This window comes from Malus domestica, chromosome 17 (assembly GCF_042453785.1).
Source record: "Malus domestica chromosome 17, GDT2T_hap1".
NCBI lineage: Eukaryota > Viridiplantae > Streptophyta > Magnoliopsida > Rosales > Rosaceae > Malus > Malus domestica.
Window position 1 is genome coordinate 6,711,059 of NC_091677.1, and position 18,347 is coordinate 6,729,405.

Consider the following 18,347-nt stretch of genomic DNA (forward strand, 5'->3'; position numbering starts at 1 on the left):
AACAAAAAAACTTATAAGTGTTTCTACTTCATAAAAGTACTTCTGGAAGAAGCAGATGACAAATGCATTTTAAGAAAGCACTTTTTTTAAGCTGCAATTGAAAATTCAATATAAAGTTTCAAAATATCTGGTCGGTTTTGGCCCTGAGGCTCATCTTGGTCCTACACGTGAGGAACAACTTCCAGGGGCTGCAGCAGGAAAACCCCTAATAAAACCCTCTGAGCTGGAAAAACCGGCGAGCCCCCACCGCCGAAGAGTCCGAGTAGAAAGCAGGCAATGATGCTTCACAGCCAGAGTTACAGCTCCATGGAATTAGGGCAAGAAAGTTTCCAGAGCTCAATTCACCGTCGCCGCACTTTTTCACCAAGTAAGCTTCGAAACCCCCATCAATGTCCTTTCAGAGCTAGGGCTTTTCTAGAATTTAACTTACCCAATTCTCCGAATTTCGAAAAGATTGTGAATTCACGAGCTCAGATACAGAATTTGAGAGGTTCTAGGGTTTTTGTAGGGTTTAAGATTCAGTGTCATTCGAAATCTTCGGTTTTGCCCACGAAGGTTTCTTCGATTAACGGTAAGAAGAAGGGGTATGGAGGCGTGTTGTCTTCGATTTTGCGGTCTATAGAGTCCGAAAATGATGTTGAAAAGACCCTTAATTCGTTAGGTGAAAATTTGAATCCGAAAGAACAGACTGTTATTCTCAAGGAACAAAAAAGCTGGGAAAGGGTTCTGCGTGTTTTCGAGTGGTTCAAGGCACAGAAGGAGTATGTTCCTAATGTAATACACTATAATGTGGTGCTTCGGAAATTGGGTAGGGCTCAGAAGTGGGATGAATTGAGGCTTTGTTGGATTGAAATGGCGAAAAGGGGTGTTCTGCCAACAAACAACACGTATGCAATGCTCGTTGATGTGTATGGGAAAGCCGGCCATGTGAAGGAAGCGCTTTTGTGGATTAAGCACATGAAACTGAGGGGAATGTTTCCGGATGATGTTACAATGAATACAGTTATTCGGGCCTTGAAGCATGCAGGAGAGTTTGATAGGGCTGATAAGTTTTATAAGGATTGGTGCACCGGGAAGATTGAGCTCGATGAACTAGATTTGAATTCAATGGGTGACTGTGAATAGTTATGGCTCAGAGCCTATTAGTTTTAAGCATTTCTTGTCCACTGAACTTTTCAAGACAGGTGGGAGAATTCCCACATCAAAGGTTACGACCTCATTGGATACACAGAACTCTGTTCAAAAACCACGACAGGCATCTACATATAATGCTTTGATTGATTTGTACGGGAAGGCAGGGCGTCTGGATGATGCAGCTAATGTGTTTGGAGAAATGATGAAATCTGGGGTCCCAATGGATGTCTTAACTTTCAACACTATGATCTTTACTTGTGGAAGTAATGGGCATTTGTCGGAAGCAGAAACTTTGCTTAGCAAGATGGAAGAAAGGGGAATTTCTCCTGACACAAGAACTTGTAACATTTTTCTATCTCTGTATGCTGATATGGGGAACATTGATGCTGCTCTGAACTGTTATAGGAAGATCAGAGAGGTGGGTCTTTCCCCGGATGTTGTCTCTCACAGGACTATTCTTCACATGTTATGTGAGAGAAACATGGTCCGAGAAGTGGAGACTGTGATTCAGGATATGGAGAAATCTGGTGTGCGTGTCAATGAGCATTCTGTTCCTGGTGTCATCAAGATGTATATTGCTGAAGGAAAGCTTGATCGGGCTAAGTTGTTTTACAAGAAATGCCAGTTGAATGGTGAGTTATCATCAAAGACATGTGCAGCAATTATAGATGCTTATGCTGAAAAGGGATTTTGGACTAAAGCTGAGGCGGTATTCTATAGGAAGAAAGACTTGGTAAGACAAAAGAAGGATGTTATGGAGTATAATGTCATGATCAAAGCTTCTGGTAAGGCAAAGCTTTATGATAAAGCTTTTTAACTCTTCAAGGGCATGAGAAATCATGGGACTTGGCCCGATAACTGCACATATAATTCTCTCATTCAAATGTTCTCAGGAGGTGATTTAGTGGACCAGGCAAGGGATGTTTTAACTGAAATGCGGGAAATGGGTTTTAAGCCACACTCTCTAGCCTTCTCTGCTCTTATTGGATGCTGTGCTCGCCTTGGCCAGCTTTCTGATGCAATTGATGTGTACCAAGACTTGGTCAATTCGGGAGTAAAACCAAATGAATTTGTATATGGTTCTTTGATCAACGGATTTGTAGAAAATGGCAGAGTTGAAGAAGCATTGAAGTATTTTCGTCACATGGAAGAATCTGGGATTTCTGCAAATCAAATAGTTCTTTCATCCCTCCTAAAGGCATATGGTAAGGTGGACTCCCTTGACGGAGCGAAAGTACTCTATGAGAGAATGAAAGATCTAGAGGGTGCCCGAGATATTGTTGCATCTAACAGCATGATTGATCTTTATGCAGACCGTGGGATGGTGTCTGAAGCCGAATTGATTTTTGAAAAACTGAGAGCCAAGGGTTGGGCAAATGAGATAACATATGCGACCATGATATATCTTTACAAGAGTATGGGCATGCTTGATGAAGCCATTGATATAGCAGAGGAAATGAAACTGTCAGGTCTGGTGAGGGACTGCGGTTCATTTAACAAGGTAATGTCATGTTATGCCATTAACATTCCATCGGCACCCGGGTGCAGTGTTAAATGAGCAAGGGGGCCATAGAAACTTCTTTTCGAACGACTCCACTCAAAGTTGTTTGGGAGCATATGCTCCTATCAACTTTACACAGGACACACAAAAGAAGTACTTTGATCCTATTAGACGGGGGAAGGTGAAGAAGCTAGGACAGAAGGGTAGAGTTCAAGAGAGTAGAATGCGTTTAGGAACGTGGAATATAGGAACCTTAACGGGAAAATCTATGGAAGTAGTGGAAGTTATGGTGAGGAGAAGGATAAATATTATGTGCCTACAAGAAACTAAGTGGGTTGGTCTTAAGGCAAAGGATTTAGAAAACTCAGGGTTTAAACTTTGGTATTCGGGCACAAATAGAACGAGAAACGGTGTTGGCATCATCGTGGACAAGACCTTGACACAAGATGTTGTAGATGTCAAGAGGGTAGGAGATAGAATCATGGCAATCAAGATTGTAATAAGACAAGAACTCATCAATGTGATTAGTGCGTACGCACCTGAAGTAGGGTTGGATACGAGTTCGAAGGAGAAATTTTGGGAAGACCTTGGAGACTTGGTGCAAGGAATTGCTCAGACGGAGAAGTTATTTATAAGAGGAGATTTAAATGGACACGTGTGTAGGGAGACAGGCAACTATGGAGGTTTTCATGGTGGCCATGGTTTTGGGGAGAGAAACGAAGATGGGGAAGCTATCTTGGATTTTGCAATGGCATGTGATCTCTTCTTAGCCAACACCTTCTTTAAGAAGGGAGAAGAACATGTGATCACCTACAAGAGTGGGTCGTCAAAAACACAAATAGATTTTCTTCTAATGAGGAAAGGGGATCGTATAACTTGTAAGGATTGCAAAGTTATACCGGGAGAGAGCTTGGCTAATCAACATCGTTTGTTGGTGATGGATGTACATATCAAAAGAGTGAGAAAAAATAACAAGACTTGGAAGTGCCCAAGGACTAGATGGTGGAATCTAAAAAGAGAAAAACAAGCAATTTTCAAAGAGAAAGTAATCACCCAATGTGTGTGGGATAGAGAGGGGGAAGCTAGCGAAGGGTGGGATTCCATGGCTAGTTGTATCCGAAAAGTAGCAAAAGAGGCATTAGGAGAGTCCAAGGGTTTTGCTCCACACCAAAAGGAATCTTGGCGGTGGAATGAGGAGGTACAAACAAAGGTGAAGGCTAAGAAGGAATGTTGTAAAATCTTATACAAGGATAAGACCGATGAAAATGGTGAAAGGTATAGAAGAGCGAAGCAAGAGGCGAAGAAAGCTGTGAGAGAAGCTAACTTAGCGGCTTATGACGATATGTATAAGCGACTAGATACCAAAGAAGGAGAGTTGGATATCTATAAACTAGCTAGAGCAAGGGAAAAGAAGACAAGGGACCTAAACGAAGTGAGGTGCATCAAGGATGAGGATGGAAAGGTTCTTGCTACAGAGAACGTGGTCAAAGACAGATGGAGAGGTTATTTTCATAATCTTTTCAATGAAGGACATGAAAGGAGTACTTTTTTAGGAAAGTTGAGTAACTCAGAAGAGTGTAGAAACTACTAATTTTATCGTCGAATTAGGAAGGAAGAAATGGTTGTAGCTTTGAAGAATATGAAGCATAGAAAAGCAGTGGGCCCAGACGATATACCGATCAAAGTGTGGAAAGTCTTGGGAGAGACAGGTATAGTATGGCTCACTGACCTTTTCAATAGGATTTTGAAAACGAAAAAGATGCCAAATGAGTGGCGAAAGAGCACTTTGGTGCCTATCTACAAGAATAAGGGTGACGTACAAAATTGCATGAACTATAGAGGTATTAAGCTAATGAGTCATACAAAGAAGCTCTGGGAAAGAGTCATTGAGCATAGATTGAGGCAAGAGACACGGGTTTCGGACAACCAATTCGGGTTCATGCCAGGGCGCTCAACCATGGAGGCAATCTATCTCTTACGAAGATTGATGGAAAGATATAGAGATGGGAAAAAAGATTTACACATGGTCTTTATAGATTTGGAAAAAGCGTATGATAGGGTCCCAAGAGACATTCTTTGGAGGATTTTAGAGAAGAAAGAAGTACGAGTAGCATATATCCAAGCTATAAAGGATATGTATGAAGGAGCAAAGACTACCGTAAGAACTCATGAAGGACAAACCGAAAGCTTCCCCATAATTGTAGGATTACATCAAAACTCATCCTTAAGTCCTTACCTTTTTGCGTTGGTAATGGATGAGTTAACAAGACATATTCAAGATGATATTCCTTGGTGTATGCTTTTCGCAGACGATATAGTGTTGATAGATGAAACTCAGGAAGGGGTAAATGCGAAGCTTAACCTTTGGAGAGAAGTGTTGGAATCTAAAGGTCTTCGCCTAAGCCGATCAAAGACAGAATATATGGAGTGTAATTTCAGTGCAAATAGAGGCCAAAATGAGTTAGGGGTGAGGATCGAAGATCAGGAAATACCAAAGAGCGACCGTTTTCGCTACCTAGGATCTATGTTGCAAAAGAATGGAGAATTAGATGGAGATCTCAACCATAGAATACAAATTGGATAGATGAAGTGGAATAGTGCATCTGGCGTGTTGTGTGACCACCGTATGCTACTGAAACTCAAGAGAAAATTTTATAGGAATACAATAAGGCCGGCGATGCTGTATGGCACATAATGTTGGGCGGTGAAACATCAACACGTACACAAAATGGGTGTAGCGGAGATGAGGATGTTTCGTTGGATGTGTGGGCACACGAGAAATGATAAGATTAGGAATGAGGATATCCAAGGTAAAGTAAGAGTAGTCGAAATTGTAGGAAAACTGAGAGAAAATCGGTTACGGTGGTTTGGACATGTGCAAAGAATGCCTACTAACGCTCCGGTTAGAAGATGTGACTACGGGATAGAGGTTCATGGCCGAAGGGGTAGATGAGGACATAGGAAAACTTTGGAAGATAGATGAAAACATAGGAAAACTTTGGAAGATACTCTAAGAAAAGACTTAGATTACATGGATCTAACGGAGGACATGACACATAACCGAGTACAATGGCGTTCTAAGATTCATATAGCAGACCCCACTCAGTGACTTGGATTTTTCAAGTCTCAAACCAAGAAGTTTTCCTCACTCGAGAAATTAAGGGAACACTACCTCAACCTACATGCTCCACTCACAAAGCTTCAACATACAAGCTTCAACAAAAGGAAAATTCAAAGAACTTAGTGAAGAAGGCTTTGGTGTATTTAACACAATACGTTGAAATGAAGTAAAATTTATTTATTGATATCTCCGATAAGTTACAAATATGTACATATACATGAGTCAAAATAAACAAACAAGAGGGAGCATTCACAAAAGTTGCTTAGGAGAAGTCTCAGCAGTCGGTAGAGCCCCAGAAAGAGAAGGCACCGGAGGAGGATCATTCGGAGCCTCAGTACTGGACAGAACCTTAGAATGAGGAGGCATCGGAAGTTGATCATTTGGAGCTTCATTACGCGGTACAGCCCCAGAAGACGAAGGCAATAAATGCCTTTGGAACAAACCCACAAACCTCTGATGATCAAGTAAAATCTGACCATCAGATTCCTTCATCTAGTCAAGCTTCATCTTCATGTTTGTAGCATAGTCATGTGCGAGCCGGTGTAACTGTTTATTCTCATGCTTGAGCCCTCTAATATCCTGTTTGAGACTCATCACTTCAGCCGCCAATGATTCAATTTAGCGGGTTCGAGCAAATAGGCGTTGGGCCATATTAGACACAGAACCTGCACACTGAACACTGAGAGCCAGATAATCCTTAACAGCCAACTCATCAGATCGTTTGGAAAATAGTCTGTTATCTTTGGGGGTGAGAAGGTTCCTGGCCACCACCGCAGCGGTTATATCATTCTTCATCATGGAATCCTCAACGGTAAGAGGACCAGTAGTGGATAAGAAGGATGTGCACCATATGTTGTCTGGAGAAGGCATGGCTGCCTCTTCAACAAGGTTCAAGTCAAAACGACGGTCGGAGGGGCCAGACATTTTCAAAGGTGTTGAAGAGAGAAGAGGTCGGACAAATCAAGATCTTAGAAGTGTAAGAAAGGAGCTTCTACTAGTGGAGATTCAAGTGTGCTTTGGAACTTAATGCCAGCCTCTATAAAAATCTGCACTCGACGGAGCTTCAAAAATCGAAGAGGCGTTTGCTTTCTCAAAAGTTGGGTTACTCAGAGACCACGAGGGCCGATCTCAAAAATCGAAGAGGTGTTTGCTTTCTCAAAAGCTGGGCTGCTCAAAGACCACGAAGGCCGATATCAGAAATCGAAGAGGCGCTTGCTTTCTCAAAAGCTGGGCTGCTCAGAGACCACGAGGGCCAATCTCAGAAATCGAAAAGGCACCTGCTTTTTCAGCCTTATCAGCACCTGTCACATGCACACTCAGCTTTGCGGAAATTACGGGCATTCTGTCGAAGATTTCTGGTGAAGTAGAAAGCACGTGAATCTTACTGTTCAATCATCCACTTTCCACACGCAACATCAGCTCATGGGTACCACAGATAACTTTGCCAAAAATCTCTGACAAAGTTTAGACACGTGAAGCTAGCAGCTCCCACTACATCGCTATGACCAAGAAGGGTAAAAGAATAGCAAAGAAACAGCACTAACAAAGTTTAGACACATAAATTTGGAAGGTCTAGCTACCATATTATTACCCATAAGGGTAAAGGAACAGCACCACTGCTGGATAATTGGAAAGTCCCTGTGTGTCAACCTATGTGCTCCGTGGCAAGGTAGACTAGCAAACATGCCCAACCTTTACTCACATTCGAGAAAACACTCCCAACAAGATAGCTTGCTCCAAAATCGAAGAGGCACCGCCCTCCGAATCTCGAGAGCCAGACTCCCAACATGATTACTTTCTCAAAAATCGAAGAGACACCGCTCTCCAAATCTCGAGAGCTAGACTCCCAGCAGAATTGCTTTCTCAAAAATCGAAGAGGCACCGTTCTCCGAATTTCGAGAGCCAGATCCCCGACAAGATTGCTTGTTCGAAAATCGAAGAGGCACCGCTTTCTTAACTTCGAGAGCCAGATCTTATTGGATAAAGTTTGTCTGTAATCTTCACAAGCAACATCAGTTTTCCAGATACCACAGACCATTTTTTCAAAGTGCTCTGACAGAGTTAAAACACGTGAAGCTGGCAGCTCCCACTACCGTGCTATGACCAAGCAGGATAAAGGAATAGCATTACTATTTGTTGTTAGGGAGACTCCTATATATGTCGACCTCCATCCTCAACGGACAGGCAGACTTGCAAAAATGCTCAACCATTCCCCATATCTGAAAGGGCATTCCCAATGAAGCCTCTCGAAATACTCAGCTTTCTTTCCCCCCGATAATACCTCTGCAAACAAGCTACACCAGAGTAAGAATATCTCATATCATCAGGGTTAAAAGCAAGAGTATCCCATATTATTCTTTTGGCCTTGTTCTTACCTGCAAGACAATGAGACAGAGAGCAATCAGTTAGCACTTGGAATCAAGCTTCCAGTCAGGAACTGACTGCCTGGAACCCTTTACCTGATTACTTACCTGATATTGCTCTCGAGTACTCATATTCAACATCTTATGCTTCCAGAGAAGATACCACATCTGCCTGAGGAACAGATAGGGCAAGTGAGAAGGATACAAGGAAGCATGTGGAGACAAGCGTAACAGAACATGTGCCAATACATCCACTACTTTGTCAACAACAAAAGTATCCCATATCAGCAGGGTCGAACGTAGTCTAGATTTGATGGACTTGTTTTGACCCTCAAATTCTTTAGTCGGCCTTATACTCTGGAGGAAACCAGAAAACCCTCCAGCCCAGTTCAAGAATAAGCCTGTGGAAAGTTACTTCTTCAAAAGCAAAAGTATCTCATATCATATCTTTTCATTTTTCTTCTCTTTATCCTTCATGCTACCTGCAAGATAGGGAGAATGAACAATCAGCCGGAACTCGAAATCAAACTTCTGATCTGGGACTGATTGCTTGGAGCTCTGATTGCTTACCTTGTCTATCATCTCTTTCAGCAGATCCCCTAGCTCGGCGACTTGGGGGACTCCTACTACATGGTTTGTATCGCGCTTGACCAAGCCTGAAACTACAAGTAAGCTTCAAGTGAAATTGATACATTACCTTGTGCATCTCCACCAGTTAAATATATCACCCCTGGATGGAGGAAGAGTACTTCCAGAGAAGATGCCACATCTACCTATGAGACAGATAAGGCAAGTGAAGACGATACCACACTTCGGTACTTAGAAGTTTCGTGATTACGAGATAATTCTCCCACAATATTTCCTAATGTCATTTGTACTAAATCATTCACTTGTACTCACTAAAAGAGAGCTTGAACCTATGTACTTGTGTAAACCCTTCACAATTAATGAGAACTCCTCTACTTCGTGGACGTAGCCAATCCGGGTGAACCACGTACATCTTGCGTTTGCTTTCCTGTCTCTATCCATTTACATACTTATCCACACTAATGACCGAAGCAATCTAGCGAAGATCACAAACTTAATACTTTCTGTTGTACCAAAGTCCTCACTGATTTTGTGCATCAACAATCCTTAAGTCCTTACCTTTTTGCGTTGGTAATGGATGAGTTAACAGGGACATATTCAAGATGATATTCCTTGGTGTATGCTTTTCGCAAACGATATAATGTTGATAGATGAAACTCAGGAAGGGGTAAATGCGAAGCTTAACCTTTGGAGAGAAGTGTTAGAATCTAAAGGTCTTCGCCTAAGCCGATCAAAGACAGAATATATGGAGTACAAGTTCAGTGTAAATGGAGGCCAAAATGAGTTAGGGGTGAGGATCGGAGATCAGGAAATACCAAAGAACGACCGTTTTCGCTACCTAGGATCTATCTTGCAAAAGAACGGAGATTTAGATGAAGATCTCAACCATAAAATACAAGCTGGATAGATGAAGTGGAAGAGTGCATCCGACATATTATGTGACCGTCATAGGCCACTGAAGCTCAAGGGAAAATTTTATAGGACAACAATAAGGCCGGCGATGTTGTATGGCACAGAATGTTGCTGGGTGAAGCATCAACACGTACACAAAATAGGTGTAACGGAGATGAGGATGCTTCGTTGGATGTGTGGGCACACGAGAAATGATAAGATTAGGAATAAGGATATCCGAGGTAAAGTAAGAGTAGCCGAAATTGAAGGAAATATGAGAGAAAATCGGTTACGGTGGTTTGGACATGTGCAAAAAGGCCTACTGACGCTACGGTTCGAAGATGTAACTACGAGAGTACTTGGATCTAACGGAACACAAAACCGAGCGCAATGGCGTTCTAGGATTCATATAGCCGACCCTACTTAGTGGGAAAATGCTTTGTTGTTGTTGTATTCATAATATTGAAAAAAAGTGTTTCAGTTGAAGCAGTGACGCAGTTAGAGTCATCCTACCATGAAGGGAAACCTTACTCTAGGCAAGCTGTCATCACCATTGTCTTCTCTATGGTGGGTATGCATGCTTTGGTGTTCGAGTCCTGTGAGAAATTCACAAAAGCTAATGTAAAGCTCGATTCTTTTCTCTATAACATCGCGATATATGCTTATGGGGCTGCTGGGGTGATCGACAAGGCTCTGAACATGTTCATGAGAATGCAAGATGAAGACCTGGAGCCAGACGTTGTAACATATATTAACCTAGTATGTTGCTATGTAAAAAATGGTATGGTCGAAGGTGTGAAGCGAATATACAGCCGGTTGAAATACGGAGAGATAGAGCCAAATCATTCCTTGTACAAAGTTGTTATGGATGCCTATACAGATGCCAACAGGCATGACCTTGCCAAACTGGTTAGCCAAGAGATGAGATATGAGTTCTACTCAGAACAAAAGACTGGTTCCGAAACTAAAGACGAGTCCGATTAGGCTACTTAAAATCTTAAGGATGTGTAATTGTTTAAACGTATAAACTCCCTGTGTTGTTACACTGTACAGAAACAGATTTGTTCATGCATCTAATATCGTATTGTATAAATGTACCGGATTTGACAAAACATGTATTGTATTTCCCATCTGTGTTGTTACACCGTACAGAAACACATTTGTTACTGCAATTTTGTTTTCCAATATAGTAGGGCAAAAAGGGAACCATTCAAATTTCTTTTCCCCTAAACAACAAGGTGTGTACAAGTCAAATTTCCCTTCCAATTTTCTCAGCAGCCAAACAAAAGTTAAAGCTCCCTTATTTTTCCTCTGTCAACTGTATTTCCATTTTTTTTTCCACTTGGATGATGGATGGCCGTTGGATTTTCAAAGATTTGACTATAAAACTCAGCCAACTGAAGCCCATACCAAATAAACTTCGATACCTCCTACCTGCCACCCACATTCCCCATCTGGAGAATTATTTTATTCTGACCGGAATACGGGTGATACACCACATACTTTTATATAAGTAGTGAAAATTTTTATTTTTTAAGTTATTAATTTTTTAACACACATATTCTACAATTTTCATAGTAACATGTGATATATCACCTCGTATTTTGATCACACTAAAGAATCTCTTCACCATCTGACCCCATATTAATCACCACAGCATTCTGAAACCACCATCTCCCACCATGTGTACGGCCATGATCTCATGCTCCCATCACTAAATTCCCCAGCCAGCTGGCAAAAATGTACTGGCCTTGTTGCATGAGCCTTGATGCCCTAAACCTCAAACTCATCCAACGGTCAGAAACAGCAATGGCAACAAAACTTGCTCGATCTATAACTTGTCTCACGCGCATATAAGCAAAATTTTCATTTCTTATTTTTCAGCTTCCAAAATCAACATCTCACATTTTTTGGTTCTCTCTTCAGAAGTCAATTAAAAGCTGAAACCGGAACAGAATGGTGGTGTTTTGTTTTCTGGTGGATCAGAAGAGGCAAGTGCAGGGGAGCAAGCCGGTGGCGGGAATATGCTTGCGGTGCGGCGGAGGAGCGAGCGTGGCGGACATGAAGACCGCTACAAGATTTTGTTACGTCCTGTTTTATTGGAAATCTTGGAGGGCCATAATATGTACTTTCTGTGGAGATGTGCTTCGTTCTTATCGATAAATTATTGGCTAATTTGCATGTTTCTTCTAACAAAAGGGTGATTTGTTAATTTGCATGTATAGCTAGCTAGCTAGGCCTTTAGTAGTTTAATTTAATGAGTATTTGATTTCGGTATCTTTTACTTTGTGTTATTCATATTTCTCAGTTCAGTCATCGTCACTCCAATCCGACGCACCAAATGCCGCTTAAACTTGTTGCTTTTAGACACAATTTTACATACGTTTAGCACACTGCATCAAAGTCTAACACAAGCTAATGACTATGGGCACATTTGAATGTGCTTTAAAAATGGCTAAAAGTACTTTTAGAGAAAATATTTTTGGGTTCCAAAAGCACTTTAAGTGCATTCTGCAAGAAGCATCAATTATGTGCTTCTTCCAGTTATTGCGATGTGTATACTTCTTGCGATGTGTATACCTCTGCAACAAAGTATTTCATCAGCAAACTAATAAGAGAGGCAACAAAGTATGTCATCGGCAAAGTGATAATAACTGTACGTGATAAGAACAAACTTATCAAATTCCCAAGACAATCCTAACCTATTTTGTCAGTTCACATCCACCAATTGCTCATGATCTCCTTCCCATATTCTTCCTAATCCTATTTTGTCAGTTCACGTCCCCCAATTGTCAGTTCGCATCCCCCAATTCCTCATGATCTCCCTCCCATAATATTTCTATTCTTATTTTGTTGGTTCACATCCCCTAATTACTCATGATCTCCCTCCCACATTCTTCGCTCTCAGCGTGCCATCCAATTTCACTTTTGTAAGAATTCCTATTTATCATGTAACAACTTGGCGGGGTCTTTCCCGCTCAAAAACAATTTTGACGATCCTAAATCCCTAAGTTTATATATTAGGGTTCTTACACTCTTAACTGACTCTCATCCACATCTCTACTTCAATCATCTCTCTCGCATCTCTCGCTCTTATGATCATCTCCATAATTTTGCAGAAGCAGCAACCATAAGCAACCAAGCAACCAGGCTTAATGGTAAGGATATAACCAAACTATTTAATATATTGCTTAATTATAGTTTGGTTCAAGACCTTTAGGCTACCCTTACTTTTTGTTCTGATTTTTTCTTAGTTAGGGCATGTTATTGTTCGACTCTTGTAACTTGGGGTGCACTACAAATTGAAGTAAAGTTTTTTATTTGGATTTTTTATGCGTCAATGTCTTTGATTTTTATTATTACCAATGAATTGCAATGCACTGCATATGTGTATTTACATTTAACTTAAACTTTTTTTTTTTTTGTAGATGCCAATGATTAGCCAAAAAAGGAAACAACCTCTTATGTCAACAGGAATCTTGCCTCTACCATCCCAGTCACGGTTTACATCTGCTATCGGAGCTGCTCCTCTTACTTTTCGTCAAGAAAGGAATAAGCCTGATATTTTGAGGCAAACTTATCTTTCTCGCACACAATCTCATTTTATGGGTACGACCGGGAGTGATGCTGCTCAGTTAGAGCAAAAAAACATTGATCATTCATGACCTTGGCGGGGAAACACTGTACCTTCTTCACCCTGTACTTGTTCCCAAACCATAAGTGGTGTGAGTGGGACCAATCTTCCTCGCACCCAATCCCAACCCGTAATTGGTACTAGGGAAACTTCTTATCAACATTGAGACACAGTAGGATCCCAGCTTGATGATACTCATAATGATTTACCTACTGAAGCACGTACTAGAAAGATGAGTGAAGTTCGTCGTTGACATGGGAGTAAGAAATTAAAAAAACTAATGTTATATACCATGATGAACAATGTCATTACGTTACACCAATTACCATTGCATATTAATGCATTTTTGCTTTTCCATTGTATGTGTTAATGGTTTTGTACAAAACTTACCAGATGAAAGACCAGTGCGCAGGGTATGTCGGTTGGTTAAAACCAATCGTATTGTTCGTATTATGTAAGCAAAGATCAAGGTCGTTATAGACCCAGTGCACATGCGAGCAACTAATAAAGTTGTTCATAGATTGTTGGCATATGATACGAGGGCTATTGTTCACTAACACTGCCTAATGAACATGATATATTAGAAAAGAATGTCTGACGAGTCAAAGTCAAACCTCATCTCGGAGATCACTGTGAGTAGAACCATTAATTTAAGACATATACTTTGTAATAATCTCTATAATGACTTGAATTTTACTTTAGAAACATAATGTATTTTGTTTTAGTTTTGGTTTAAATTTATTGGAATAAAATCACAACTGTTTTTAATTATCTCAGGTGAACTTTGACTTGGACACCAATATTAAAGGATATTATGATTATGTTGATATACTCATGTCTAGATGATACAAGGAGTTCAAGTATGAGTTACATGCATACTTTTTAGAGTGGGCATCGGCTGAGGAGGCATTGGCCAATCCTCCGATAGAGATAAACTTAAGACTTGGGGAACCTGGACAGTAGGAGTTTTTATGCGAACATTTTCAGTTAGAGAAGTTTCTGGTATTGTTTTAGTTGATTCATGCATGCATTTAGTCTTAATTTTTTTTGTTAGGTATATGGCACTAGCTAAGAAACTGTTGTTGTGTTGTGAAATATAGAAACAATCAAAGGCTAACAAAAAAAATCGAGCCCAAAAGAAGTATGAGCATCACGCTGGTTCACGCCTACTTGCCTACATAGTGGAAGAGTGTACACAGATTAAGCAATGAATGTTTTAATGCTATGTTTGTAGCAAATTAGAATTTGGTGTATACATTTTGGGTTTGAGGGATAAGGACTTTTGACCAAATATAAGGTTTTGTTATTTAAGAATCTAGTTGCTAGCATGATCCATTTTTATGGCTACTTAATTTCTGCCATTTATATTTGACCTTATATATTGATAATTACAATCTTTGAACCTAAAATAATAAATGGCAGGCGGGTTCCCAATTCCCTGAGATTGCTTATGCCGGGAAGAACAAAAACTGGACCAATTAGACTGCCAAGTCCAAATTTGTAAGTCTAAAATTGTATATTGTTTTAGTTTTGCATAATAAAAGAAGCTATAAATTCTGGATGAAGTTCTAATCTATGTTTTTTATTTGAAAAAATAAAGGATGAGATGGTTGCTAGGAAAGAGGATTATCTTAATGAATTAGCAAAGGATTATCCAGAGTATACTCCATTGAATGAGATAGTAGTACCTGATCAAGATGTTGGCCTTCATATAAGATTATCCGGAGGATACTCCATTGATCAAGTACTGCTATCTCATTCAATGGAGTATCCTCCGGATAATCCTTTGCTAATTCATTAAGATAATCCTCTTTCCTAGTAACCATCTCATCCTTTTTTTTTCAAATAAAAAACATAGATTACAACTTTGTCCAGAATTTATAGCTTCTTTTATTATGCAAAACTAAAACAATATACAATTTTAGACTTACAAATTTGGACTTGGTAGTCTCATTGGTCCAGTTTTTGTTCTTCCCGGCATAAGCAATCTCAAAGGTATCAATCTCAGGGAATTGGGAAACCGCTTGCCATTTATTAGTTTAGGTTCCAAGGTAGTAGTTATCAATATATAAGATCAACTATAAATGGCAGAAATTAAGTAGCCATAAAAATGGATCATGTTAGCAACTAGATTCTTAAATAACAAAACCTTATATTTAGTCAAAAGTCCTTATCCCTCAAACCTAAAACGTATACGCCAAATTCTAATTTGCTACAAACATAGCATTAAAACATTCATTGCTTAACTTGTGTACACTCCTCCACTATGTAGGCAAGTAGGCGTGAACCAGCGTGATGCTCATACTTCTTTTGGGCTCGATTTTTTTTGTTAACCTCTGTTTCTATATTTCACAACACAATAACAGTTTCTTAGCTAGTGACATATACTTCACAAAAAATTAAGAATAAATGCATGCATGAATTAACTAAAACTATACCAGAAACTTTTCTAACTGAAAATGTTCGCATAAAAACTCCCATTGTCTAGGTTCCTCGGTCTTGAGTCCATCTCTATCGGAGGATTGGCCAATGCCTCCTCAGCCGATGCCCACTCTAAAAAGTATGCATGTAACTTATACTTGAACTCCTTGTATCATCTAGACATGAGTCTATCAACATAATCATAATGTTCTTTAATATTGGTGTCCAAGTCGAAGTTCACTTGAGATAATTAAAAATGAGTTATGATTTTATTCCAATAAATTCAAAACAAAACTAAAACAAAATACATTATGTTTCTAAAGTAAAATTCAAGTCATTATAAAGATTATTACAAAGTATATGTCTTAAATTAATGGTTCTACTCACAGTGATCTTCGAGATAAGGTCTGACTTCGACTCGTCAGACATTCTTTTCCAATATGTCGTGTTCAATTGGGCAGTGTTGGCGAACAATAGCCGGCGTATTATGTGCCAACAAGCTATGAACAACTTTATCAGTTGGTCGCCTAGCATTGGGTCTATAACAACCTTGATCTTTGCTTGCGTAATACAAACAATACGATTGGTTTTAACCAACCGACGTGCCCCACGCACTGGTATTTCATTTGGTAAGTTTGGTATAGAACCATTAACACCTACGATGGAAAAGCAAAAATGAATTAATATGTAATGATAATTGGTGTAACGTACATTGTTCATCATGGTATATAACATTAGTTTTTTTAATTTCTTACTCCCGTGTCGATGATGAACTGCACTCCTCTTTCTAGTAGGTGCTTTAGTAGGTAAATCATTATGAGTATCATCAAGCTGGGATTTTCCTACGTCTCAATGTTGATAAGAAGTTTCCCTAGTACCAATTATGGGTTGGGATTGAGTGCGATGAAGAGAGGTCCCACTTGCACCACTGATGGTCTGGGAACAGGTACAGGGCCAAAAAGGTATGGTGTTTTCCCACCAAGGTCATGAAGGATCAATGTGTCTTGGCTCTAACTGAGGAGCATTGTCACAGCCCGTCCCAAAATTTCATTTATCGTGGATGTGAATTGACGAAATTGCCCTTAAAGGTTGCTAAGGTATGTGTGACATGTTTATTTGAATAATGCATACCTTCCTAAATTCTTGGACAAAAAATAAGTTGGATTAAATTGTATGCATTTGTGTGGTTAGGGTCTTAGGAGGACCACACATCACCTAAAGTACTTCTCTCTCTTCCGTGGACTTCCTCTCTCTCTCCCCTCTCGGTTTCTTCTTCTTGTGCATTGTGCACGTACGGACAAAGATGGAACTTGCTCATTCTTCACAGATCGAGACTGAAAATGTAAGTTCTAGAATCCTTGCAAGCTTGTGAGTTTGTTGGTACCATTTTTGGAACTTAGAACCTTCGAAATCATCCCCTAACCCTGAAAATATGCACTGTTCATGCACACGTTATATTGAACGTTTCAGGAGGTTACAAGTTTGTAGGAAGCTTTGGGACACTCCTACGAAGTTCGGAGAAGAAGAATCGAAGGAATTGGACGTAAGGATCCCTAGTTTTTCTAATCCCCGAATTGGTCACTATTCATGAACTTTTAAACCCTTAAGTTTTTGTGAATTTTAGGACCATAGCAAGCTTTAGGAGGTTCCCACGAAGCTCAGGGGCATTCGTTTGAAGGTTTTGGACGTCGGGATCACAAGGTTCGAAGGTGGCCGGTTTTGGTAGAAATTTTCCGATGAGTTTTCGAAGGATTTGGAAGTTTTAAAAGGTATAGCCTTCTTCCTCTCATGATTTTTGACATTTTGGTGAAAGTTTCGTGGAAAATGGTGAAAAATCGAGCGAGAAAAAGGCATTTACAGGTTACCCAGTTTTCCAGCAACGGCAAGATTAACGAGCGTGGGGGCGCGTAGCACCATGCCTTTCCCGGCGCATGGGGGCCCGTGCGGCGTTGAAAAATTATTCTAAAAATATCTCGACGTCCATGACGTCGAGTAAGTCACTGTGGTATATTCATATACCTAAATTGAGCATCGTATGAGAAGTTATTACGTATTGTTGGTTATGTGCTTTTAAATAACGTTTTTATAGTTATTTCGCATATAGGTGAGACCTATCCCGAGGACGAGCGCATTCAAGGGCGTCATGGGGGTTACGACCCTTTAACATACCAGTGAGTGGGCAGTTATTTTCTGTATATACCTATATACTACTGATTTTTCCTAGAAATTGAATTTAAATGATAGTATGTTTTAAAATGCCATGCATATATATTATATGAAATATATGAACTAGTATTTGATGCATATATGTTAAATGGTGTTGTGGACGCACATGTGAGTATCAGGTGAGTTTTATGTTGTTCATGTGATTTATTGTTTGATGTGATTTATGTTGAGAGCTCATAACCTGCACCCCCGGTGTTAGTGTTTATATTATTCACCCCGCACCACACGCTCACCTTGGATCCAAGTAGGTGCATGTCGTACAGACCATTAGAGGTGGTTCCAACATGTCGTACAAACCATTAGAGGTGGTTCCGACATGTTGTACAGATCATTAGAGGTGGTTCTGACTTGTAGGTGACTTTAGATTATTATACAGCTGTTGATGAGAGAAGCACTAGAGCGTATTCTTACACCATTCTTGTCATACAGACTACTTCAGATAGTTCCGACTTATATGCAGAGTAGTGC

At 40.1% G+C, this 18,347-nt stretch overlaps 2 protein-coding genes across 2 annotated transcripts; both read left to right on the plus strand.

The window, feature by feature from the left end:
- The first annotated feature begins 229 nt into the window (after nt 1–229).
- On the plus strand, nt 230–11,896 carry LOC103417102 (uncharacterized). The gene is made up of 2 exons (XM_070817585.1): nt 230–367; nt 11,525–11,896. The coding sequence occupies exon 2, from the start codon at nt 11,555–11,557 to the stop codon at nt 11,759–11,761; it is 207 nt and encodes a 68-aa protein (XP_070673686.1). The 5' UTR covers nt 230–367; nt 11,525–11,554; the 3' UTR covers nt 11,762–11,896.
- On the plus strand, nt 277–2,692 carry LOC103417149 (pentatricopeptide repeat-containing protein At1g73710-like). Its single transcript, XM_029096739.1, has 3 exons — nt 277–1,117; nt 1,185–1,919; nt 2,028–2,692. Exons 1-3 carry the CDS (start codon nt 277–279, stop codon nt 2,690–2,692), a joined length of 2,241 nt encoding a protein of 746 aa, XP_028952572.1.
- Nucleotides 11,897–18,347: the final 6,451 nt, after the last annotated feature.

What these genes read in the sequence shown, in the direction of transcription:
- LOC103417149 (XM_029096739.1), top strand. Translation starts at nt 277, where the DNA reads ATGATGCTTCACAGCCAGAGTTACAGCTCCATGGAATTAGGGCAAGAA. An exon ending in TTTGAATTCAATGGGTGACT is followed by an intron (nt 1,118 to 1,184) that starts GTGAATAGTTAT and finishes TTTTCAAGACAG; the next exon opens with GTGGGAGAATTCCCACATCA. An exon ending in TGTCATGATCAAAGCTTCTG is followed by an intron (nt 1,920 to 2,027) that starts GTAAGGCAAAGC and finishes AAATGTTCTCAG; the next exon opens with GAGGTGATTTAGTGGACCAG.
- LOC103417102 (XM_070817585.1), top strand. Translation starts at nt 11,555, where the DNA reads ATGGTGGTGTTTTGTTTTCTGGTGGATCAGAAGAGGCAAGTGCAGGGG.